The 9571-nt window shown below is 70.3% G+C and overlaps 3 protein-coding genes across 3 annotated transcripts in view; all 3 read right to left on the bottom strand.

The window, feature by feature from the left end:
• CHLNCDRAFT_141047 (hypothetical protein) overlaps positions 1-700 on the bottom strand; it is a gene marked incomplete at both ends in the record, with an annotated part of 5668 nt that extends 4968 nt beyond the window's left edge. Inside the window, 2 exons of the mRNA XM_005843449.1 lie at positions 288-351; positions 572-700. Of these exons, the coding sequence (XP_005843511.1) occupies positions 288-351; positions 572-700 (193 nt within the window). The remainder of the gene's footprint in view (positions 1-287; positions 352-571) is intronic.
• A 564-nt stretch (positions 701-1264) lies between these two features.
• Positions 1265-7626, bottom strand: CHLNCDRAFT_141046 (hypothetical protein; the record flags this gene model as incomplete). The annotated part of the gene is made up of 16 exons (XM_005843448.1): positions 1265-1319; positions 1532-1656; positions 1959-2011; positions 2351-2431; positions 2650-2768; positions 2940-2998; positions 3376-3447; positions 3661-3738; positions 3979-4515; positions 4807-4918; positions 5475-5541; positions 5716-5824; positions 6158-6286; positions 6528-6601; positions 6837-7006; positions 7331-7626. The coding sequence occupies 16 exons, from the start codon at positions 7624-7626 to the stop codon at positions 1265-1267; spliced, it is 2136 nt and encodes a 711-aa protein (XP_005843510.1).
• Positions 7627-8676: 1050 nt separating this feature from the next.
• CHLNCDRAFT_141045 (hypothetical protein) overlaps positions 8677-9571 on the bottom strand; it is a gene marked incomplete at both ends in the record, with an annotated part of 3582 nt that continues 2687 nt past the window's right edge. The window contains 3 exons of the mRNA XM_005843447.1: positions 8677-8751; positions 9101-9154; positions 9415-9513. Of these exons, the coding sequence (XP_005843509.1) occupies positions 8677-8751; positions 9101-9154; positions 9415-9513 (228 nt within the window). The remainder of the gene's footprint in view (positions 8752-9100; positions 9155-9414; positions 9514-9571) is intronic.

The following is a 9571-nucleotide window of genomic DNA, read 5'->3' as shown; positions in this document are numbered from 1 at the left end:
GTGGCATGCATGGTGGCAGACAGGGCAGGGCAGGTAGCGGAAGGTAGGGGGGCGGGCGGGCGCCGCGCGCGCTGCCGCCGCTGCCCCCCCGGTTGTGCCCCCGGGTGGCGTCTGCGGCCCTTAGGCATCGGCGCCGGGCCCCGCCTGCGGCCTGCTGCTGCTGGGCCCGGGCGCACGGCGGCCCCGCCAGCCAGCACCCACCAACCGGAAACAGCCAGCCAGCACCCAGGCAGCCAGCAGCCAGCACCCAACACCCAGGCAGCCACCACCCGCTGCCCGCCACCCACCGCAGATGTGCAGGCGCTGGTAGAAAGGACGGAGGCCTGCCAGCTCGTTGCTGCACCCCTCCACCTGCACCCCAGCAGCCGGCGGGGGCGTGAGCCAAGCGCGGCTGGGGGCTTGCCGCCGGGAGGCACATGGCGGCGCAGCGCGGTGCGCGTCGTTATCGGCGGCGGCACCCAGGCGGGACGGAGGGCGGGCAGCCGCGCTGCGACCGGCTGCCAGAGGCTCCCGGAGCACGCCTGCGGCCTGCGGGGGCTGCTGGGGCACAACAGTGAAGGAAGACCCCCACCTGGCAAGTGGGTTCCCTTGCAGGCGCCCCTGCACCCCTGCGCTGCGTAGATTGCAGCTCGTAGGCGTCCCACTCGTACATATGGGCCTGCCAGGCCGGTGCCTCCTCATCCTGAGCCCCGCTCGCCATGGCCGGTGGCGGGGCGGGGAGCTGCGAAGCGCGCAGCCTCCCAGCGATCAGAAGAGGCAGGCCGCCCTGTCAGACAATGCTGTCCACTTTCTTGAGGCCGATTTTGGCTGCCACGTATCCTTACGACGCGCATTTGGCCCCACAATACTACCCCTTGAGCATGCACAGACCTGCAACGGCTGCTGAATAAGGTCGCGCGTAGATTGGAGGCAGGCAAGCCTGGAAAGGGGAGCAATACCCAAACCAATGGACGTGCGCTTGGCCGCTCCCCTCCGGCCAGGCCCTCCCACACGTCCCGGCAAGCGGTTGGGGTGCAACAGAGGGGCGCGCGGCAGGCTTGGGGCCGCCCGTCCACCCCTTTCAACACCCCCGCCGCCGATGCCGCGCCGCGCGGCGGCGGCGGCGGAGCGCTCTCCTGCTGCTGCTGGCAATGCTGCTGTTGCGAGGACCCGGAAGCCTCTGGAACCGCATTGGGAGCCCAGCAAGCAGCAGGGGTGGCTACAGAAGCGGCGCCTCGCCCACACCTCTCGGGCGACGAGCGCTGGGCGGGCTGAACCGCCGGCGTCACAGCACGGTGCCGCTGCTGCTGCCGCCATTGCCGCTGCTGCTGCTGCTGCTCCTGCGTTACATGCGCCTCAACACAAGGAGGCCGGCAGGCGTGCCGCACAACCCCATGCACACCCAAGCGCTCCAAGGAAGCGGCCCGCCTGCTGGTCTCACGGCCGCAGCAGCCCACAAAAGCAACAGGCTCCCTCCCAGGAGGCACCTCGCTCCCGCCACACCAGCCCGATCCACACCGCACAACGCCACTGCCAAGTGCCAGCCCCTCACAGCCCCTGCAGGCGCTCCAGGGCCTGGGCCGCCGTGGGCCGCGCCTGCGGGTCTTGCTGCAAGCAGTCGCCGATGAGCTCCGCCAGGCCGGCGGGGCTGGCGTCCGAGGGCGGCGGCGGCGCCACCTGCAGCTGGGCGAGGCAGGCGCATAGGCAGGCGCATGTGCACAGCATGTACCAAGGATGAGGTGGGGGGTGTCGTCACCCCAATGCGCCTCGGGCCGAGGTTTGGAGGGGAGGCGGCCAGCAGGGGGCGGGCGGGGTGTGGGCAGGGCAGGGTGGGGCAGGCGGGCGGGCGCGGCGCCGGCGCCGGCGGGAGCACGTGTGCAGCAGCAGCAGCAGCAGCAGCAGCAGCAGCAGCAGCAGCAGCAGCAGCAGCAGCAGCGCTTTTCGGTTGTTTTCAGCAAGCGGCGCACTTGGCCTCTCACTGGCGCCTCGCGGGTGGCCAGCTCCCACAGGACCACGCCCAGGGAGTAGATGTCTGCGGAGAGGGGGGGAAGAAAGGAAGAAAGGAAGGAAGGAAGAACGCACGCAGGGAAAGGAGGTGTGGTTCCACACCAGGAAAGGGAGGAGAAGGCAGCGGCGTGCCCTGGCTGGCAGCGGTGCCACGCGTGCGGCGGCGGGGGTGGCAGGCCGCCTCCCCCAGAGCAGCACAGCAATTGCAGGGCGGGCAGCAGTCAGCCCCAGGCGGCAGCGGCGGCGGCGGCACCAGTGCTGCGGCGGTGCACGGCGGGAGGAAAGCAGGGGGGAGGCAGGAGGAAGGCAGGAGCAAGGCAGGTGTAAGGCAGTGCAGCAGCAGGGCAGCGCTCGCGGCCCCCACCTATCTTGTGCGTGCACGGCTGCCCAAGCAGCAGCTCGGGCGCGGCCCAGGCCAGCGTGCCGCCGCAGTCGCCGCTGCCGGCTGCGCGCAGCGGGGGGGCGGCGCGGCGGGGCGTCAGGCGCGCTGCGGGGCGTCACGCGCGCGGCAGCGGCGGCAGCCGGGGCCGCTGTCACCGCACTGTCAGCAGGGGAGGCAGCAGCAGGAGCAGCGGGAGGCCCACCAGCATCCCCAGTAGCAGCAGCAGGAGCAGCAGCAGCAGCAGCAACACCACCAGCATCGCCACCCACACCACCACCCACCAGACAGGTACGTGGCGGAGTGCAGGTCGGCGGCCCCCACGTCCGCCACCTTGGCGCGCACAGCTGGCAGCCCGATACCGCCGGTACCGGTCAGCAGCACGTTCTTGGACTTGAGGTCCCTGCGGGGGCGGCAGGGCACCCGGATACCGGTACCGCGGAGTGCAGGGACAGGTCGGGAACAGCCGTTCAGGGGGAGCGAGAGGCGGGCAGGCAGGCGATCCCAGGAGCCAGCGCCGACTGTGAGGCAGAGCTCAGGCAGGCTGCCGTGCAGCCCAAACCCTAAACCCCACCTGTGCGTCACGTTGTTGGCGTGCAGGTAGACCAGGCCGCCGGCAATGTCCAGCGCAACCTGGCACCAGCAAGCAGGGAAATCGAGAGTTGGCAAGAAGGGAAGACGACAGTCGGCAGGGAAGAAAGTCCTGCAAAAAATAGCAGGGCAGGCCCCCCCGCTCCACCACTCCTGTGGCCGCTGGTTGCAGCCTGGCTCAAAGTCTCTGCTGCAAGCGTGTTGATCAACGCTGAGACCCGACTGTGAGCCCACACAAGCAAACCGAGGAAAGCGCCACAGGGCGGCACCTGCCCACACGTAATGCAGCCTCCCAGGCCCCCAGCAGGCGCAGGCACACAGGGGTTCGGTGACCGAGCACCGCGAGACCGCAACACAACGGCTAGCCATGGTTTAAGCATAACGTAGAGGTGCTGCTGAGTGCCACGCGGCGGGCCCACCTGGCGCCCGCCCCGCCGCCAGGTCAGCGCCCCGTCGACGTCGGCCGCCAGCGCGGCGCACAGGTCGCCGCCCTGCGGGTGGCAGGTGGCGGCGGGGCCGGTGTGTGTGTGGGGGGGGGGGGGGGGGGAGGGGGCAACATGGTGGGGGCAGCCCTGCCGCCCACCTCCCCTGTGCCACACCACATGCACCGCTGCAGGGCCTTGCCCATACCCTATGTACCAGTCAATCCCCACCCACCCACCTCCATAAGCTCCGTCGCCAGTACCAGCACCGTGCAGCGGTACCAGCTGCTCGCAGCCGTGCAGCCGCGCCAGTACATCGGCCTCCCGAAGGAACGCGGACAGGTCGGCGGCCTCCATGACCTGCGGTACCGTGCGGTACAAGCAGGCGGCACACGTAGGGCGGCGCATGGCAGCACCGCGCATTCCGGGCAGCTCTGGGCAGCAATGGAAGCGCAGGTGGTGCAACCGAGGCGGCGCGGTTTAGAGGGTGCGGCAGGGCAAGCTAAAGCGGCGACAGAGGGCGGCGGCGGCGTAAGCCGCCTCCCCAACCCCTGCCGGCAGTACCCGCAGGAAACCCCGCATCTCAGCCCACCACCCCACCTTGATCGCCACCGGAAGGTCCCCGGGCGGTGCCGCCGCCACCTCGCCGCCGCCCCCGGTGCCACCGTCTCCCGCGCCATCCCCGCCGCCTGCCGCCGAAGCAGCAGCCGCAGGCGCCGCAGCAGGCGCAGCAGGCGCAGCGGGCGCCGCGCCCAGCAGCCATACGCGGTACACCCGTCCGAAGGAGCCGCGCCCCAGCAGTACGAGCCTATCGTCTGCGGTACGCTCCAGTACCAGACGGGACGGGTCCAGCAGCCAGGCCGGTGGCTTGCGCTCCAGCTGCGCCAGCCTGGCGGCCAGCTTGGCGCCGGGCGCCGTACCACCGCCGGTACTGCCAACACCATCACCACCACCGCCGCAGCTGCCGGGGTGCAGTGCAGCGGCAGCGGCAGCCCTAAGGGAGATGGAACCGCCGGTGTTGCTTAAGCTTCCGCTGCTGTTGGGGCCATGCACGGCGCCGGCGGCGGTACCGTTGGAGGGGAGGGAGGGGGTCAGCTGGGAGCTGGGTCCAGTCTCCAGGTCGCTGCCCAGCTTGCCCTCGTCGACGCATGCAGTACCGGCAGTGGTACCGGCGGTGGCACCGACCTTCCCGGCGACACGCGGCCAGCCAGGCGCCGGCGGCCAGCAGGGCTGCGGTGGGGGGCTGGGTGGGGGGAGGGGTTGGGTGTGTGGGGTTATCCCCACCGGTGGGCTGTGCATGCTGGCGTTGGTGGGGGCGGCGTAGTGGCGGGTGGTACATCTAGGGCTGTAGGGCCCTGCCAGGGCTCAAGCACTGCTGAACAAAAAAGGTGGAAAGCAGCAGGGGGGGCAGGCAGGCTCACCCGCCACCGCAGCCACCGCCTTCACCGCCACGCCCGCAATCGCGCCGCCACTCAGGCCGCCGCCGCCGTCCTCGCTCCCGCCGCCGTCGCTGCTGCTGCTGCTGCTGCCAGCGGCTGGGCTGGGGACTGGGGAGGGGGCGTCTGCCGCAGCCGCCGGGCAAGGGGGCAGGGATGTGAGGGGTGCTCCGTTGGGGTTGTTGGCGGAAAAGCCGTAGAGGGTGGGTGCTGCTGGGACGTGCAGGGTGGTGTGTGTGGGGTGGGGTGGTTGTGGTGTGGTGTGGTGTGGTGTGGTGTGGTGTGGTGTGGTGTGGGGCGGCGGTGTTGCTGCTGGTGAGGGGTGGTGGTGGTGGTGGTGGTGGTGCCATGCCAGCATGCGGCATGCGGCCCGCTGCGTCCGGCTGGTGTGCCGGCTGGGCTGGGCGGGCGGGGCAGGTGGTGGGCCTGGTGAGTGCCCACTAAGTGCCCCTTGCAAGGCGCTGGTCGGGCCGCCAGACACACGCACACACCTGCCGCCAGCAGCACCACGCCCACACGCCCAGCACCCCCCAAACCCTGCTGCTGCTGCTGCGTGTCCTCGCAGCACCCACCACCGCCCGCCCGCCCACCTCCCCACCGCCCAGCACCCGCCCACCTCCCCACCCCCGAGCCCAGCACCCATGGGCTACCTCCCCGCACAGCGCCTCGTTGCCGGGCTGGATGGCCAGGATGGCGTTGGTGGCGGCGGGCCAGGAGGGCACGGGGCCTGCAAGGCAGGAGTGTGGTGGGGGTGGGGGTGCGGGAGGTGCGTGCCAGGCTCAGCTAGCCAGCACCCGCGACACCGACATCCGGGCAGCACCCAGCCAGCCCCCAGGCAGCCACCACGAAAACAACACCACACAGCCAGCATCCACAAACCGCCGCCCACCCGCCCACCCACCCGCGAAGGCGTTGCCAGCCACGTTGACCACTGCCACGGGCGTGCTGGCGTTGATCGCCATGGCGGCGGGCAGGGCGCCGGTGAGGCGGTTGAAGGAGGCATCCAGGGACTGCAGGGGGGAGATATTCAGGCGGCGGTTTCAGAAGAAACGAAAGGAAGGGTGTTTTCAGAAGAACTGAAACAGACGAAACGAGAGGGAGGCGGCTGTTGGATACGCCCAGGGACTGCAGGTGTTTCTAGGACGGACATCGGCGGTAGGGGTTGTTTTCAGTTTCCAGAACGAAGAAGAAGGAGCTTAAACAAGTAAACAGGTGGGAGGCGGGCAGGCACGCCGAAACGGCGGCACGCGTGCGCGGCGGGCGCAGCGGAAACTGCGGGCGAAGCGCAGCGGGCACAGCAGGCGCAGCGGGCGCAGCGCAGCGGGCGCAGCGTCCCCCCCCACCGTCAGCCCCTGCAGCTGGGTGACCGACTGGGGCAGGGTGCCTGTCATGCTGTTGTTGAAGAGCGCCAGGGTGGCGAGGCCGGGGGGCAGGCGCCAGGCTGGCGGGATGGACCCGGTCAGCTGGGTGTCCTGCGGAGGGTCGGGTATGGGTGTGGGGTGCAGGCGTGGGCTGAGGCTGCGCAGCGAGCAGCAGCAGGCGGTTCGGCGAACAGCGCAGCAGGACTGCCGGGCAGCTGCCGCCAGGCTGCGGCGCCCGGCCCTCCGCGGCGGCTGCAGGCAGCTGCCCCTCCGCCCGGTGGCCCCATCCTTCCTGCCTGTCATGCAGTACACATCCTGCTTTCCTCCCCGCCTGCAGCAGGATGTACCGCACACTGTCCGGCAGCACCCAGCTAGGGCTCAGGGAGCCGCCGAGCGGGTTGGAGGCCAGGTAGAGGATGGAGAGGCCTGCAGGCGGGGATAGATACGATCAACGAACAAGAAAGGACGGCCGGTCAACGGGGCCGGTGAAAGCTGCGCCGGTCAAAGGACGGTCAAAGCCGCGCCGCCGGCGGCGCCGCTGCCGGCCTCTGGGCGGCGAGCCGGGGCCCGCTCCGCCTGCCTGCCCAGAACCGCCGCAGGCATGCCGCCTCGGCAGCTTGCAGCAGCTTGCGGCGGCGGCTTGCGGCGGCCGCGGCAGCACCTTGGGGCAGCACCCAGCCAGGCAGGATGGACCCCGAGATGCTGTTGAGCCCCAGCTCCAGCCGCTGCAGGCGGTCTGGCAGCTGCCAGCCGGAGGGCGATGGTAGGTTGCCCACCAGCCCAAAGCCGTCGACCGTGATGCAGGTAAGGCAGGCAGGGCGTGCGTGGGCGCTGGCGTGGCATGTGCGGTGTGCGGTGTGCGGTGGTGGCGGCACAGCCCAGTGCGCCAGATGCCGCGCATCCTTTGCAGGCTGCACCCACACCGGCACTTAGACAGAACTTGTAGTAGTGTCTGACACACTCCCCTCCCGCCGCATGCAGCCACGCCAGCAGCAGCAGCGCAGGCCCAGCTGCAAGCGCCCAGCACTCACAAGCGCCCAGCACCCACAAACACCAAGCAACCACAGCAATAGCAAGCACCCATAAGCGCGCATCACCCACAAACACCAAGCACCCACAGCATCGCAAGCACCCACAGGCGCCCAGCACCCACACATGGCAAGCCCCCGCATGGCCATGCCCCGCCCCTCCGCGGCCAGCACCCACATGCTCTCCGCGAACCCGCCCGCGTCGCAGTTGACCCCCCTCCAGGCGCAGTAGTCGGTGCCGTTGACCCAAGTGGAAAGCAGCTCGCCGCCGTTGACCATGCTGGCCTTGAACGCCAGCAGCGCCTCGCTGTTCTGGCGGGAGGCAGATGTGGCGGCGGCGGCCTGCGCCGCCGCGTGTAGTGGGGTCAACCCCAGGCACAGCGCCATCAGCAGCGGCACGGCGGACGCCGTCCACGCTGACATGCTGCCTAGGCCGCCGCAGGAGATGAAAAGTGCGGGCCAGCGGGCCTGGGAGAGGGGGAGCGAGCAGGCGGCAGGCGGATAAAGCGTGGCGGCAGCGGCGGCGGGAGGGGTGGTGGCGCCCATGTGCGCCATATTCGATCGCAACCGGAAACACCCCAACGCCTCCCAGATGGCCACAATCGCTGAGCATAGCAGGGGAGGCTGCCCGGCTGCCACTGCAGTGTGCACACATGCCACGATACGCACCCTTGCGACAGCCAGGACCTCAGCGGGAGCTCCGGTGCATAAAAAGCGCGGGCGGCTGAATCTAGGGAGCTCCGAGACGGGTCACAAACAGGTATGGTGTCAGAGCCGCATGCAGACTCAACGAAGCGAGCTGAGTTGGGCGGTGGTTTCAGGGCACGTGGAGTAGGTTCCCAGGGGTGCATAGGCCCGCATGCATGTGCCGGGTGCTGCCACCCGAGCGGCCACATGGCCGCCAGCGTGCATGTGGCGGTGGCTGAGCGGCGGCGGCGGCAGTTCACTCAGCCCTCACACGTATGCCCTGAATCTGCTGTCTCATCTGCAGGTGCCTTACAGGGTGCCAGTGGAAGAGCTGGCAGGGCGGCAGCATGCGCCAGGCTGCACCCAGGCCAAGCCGAAGCAACCGGCACACGCCACAAACTGAAGTCGTGCCGCCGGAGGGTGCCTCGCCAGCGGCTGCCGGCTGAGCTCCCGACAGCTGGCCACCGCGGCAAACGCCAGCAGCCGAACGCAGCAACTTGACCACGCGCGCACGCGAGCTGGCCGCCGCAGAAATCACACCGGGCGTGCTCCCAGCCCCCTCTCTCCTCTGGCCGCCGGAGGCTGGTAGCTGCTCTGGAAGCTACTTGAACACATCTCAAGAAGTTGCCCGGAAGCGCAGGCTGCTCAACACAGCGCCGCCGCAGGCTAAGCAACTTGAACACGCCGCCCGGCCCGTCGCGCGGGGGGCTCGAGAGCCGGCCGCCGCAGCACACGCCAGGGGAGTCTAGGGTCTGGAGAGCGCACCTGCCGCCAGAGGCGACGTCACTACTTGAACACATCCCCCAGCTCGTCCCGCGGCAGGGGGTGCGCCGCCACGTGCGCCTTGCGCCCCTCGCGGCTCTGCATGGGGGGTGGGGGCAGCGCACAGCAGCAGCGGCAGCAGGGAGCCAGGTCAGCGGGAGCACGCCAGGCCAGCGGCGGCCGGCACAGGGGTGGTGAGCCAGGCCAGCGGGCGGCAGGCCAGGCCGCGCCTGGCAGCCGCACCACGCAGGATGCCTGCCCGCCGCAGCCCGCCGCCTGCCCCCGCCCGCCCGCGGACGCATGGCTGCGCACCCTAGCCTGCCTGCGCACCCTAGCCTCTGTTGCGCCCATGCACATACGCAACGCCACACCACACCCAGCTACACCACACCACACCACACCACACACACACCACACCACCCCTGCCACCAACAGCCCACCAGCCCACCTGCACTTTGGACACATACTTGCCCTGCTGCTGCCGCTTGAGCATGGCGCGGATCTGCGGGGGAGGGGGGCGGGAGCAGGAGGGGAGGGCACGCACCGCGCTTCATGCGAGGGGGTGCGTGCGGGCGTGCGGGATCGGCGGGGCGAGGCGCGGGGCCCCCTGCATGCCGCCGCGCATGCGTGGCGCAGCTGCTGCACGCGCCGTGCACCCAGCAGCCGCAGGAGGCGACAGCACAGCCGGCCACACACACACACACACACACCACCACACACACACCACACACACACACACACCACACACCACACACCCCTTACCGTGTTGGGCGACACGTATCCCGGGTTCTCGTAGATGACCGGGCCCCCAAACGAGCCGGCAAACATCTTGATGGGGTTGAGGCAGGCGCGGGGGCCCACCTGCGGCGCACATGGCGGCGGGGTGGAGGCCCGTGGGTGCAGCGAAACCCACAGGGCG

The sequence above is a fragment of the Chlorella variabilis genome (genome assembly GCF_000147415.1).
Source record: "Chlorella variabilis unplaced genomic scaffold CHLNCscaffold_30, whole genome shotgun sequence".
Lineage (NCBI taxonomy): Eukaryota > Viridiplantae > Chlorophyta > Trebouxiophyceae > Chlorellales > Chlorellaceae > Chlorella > Chlorella variabilis.
This window is presented reverse-complemented; position numbering and strand designations above follow the sequence as displayed.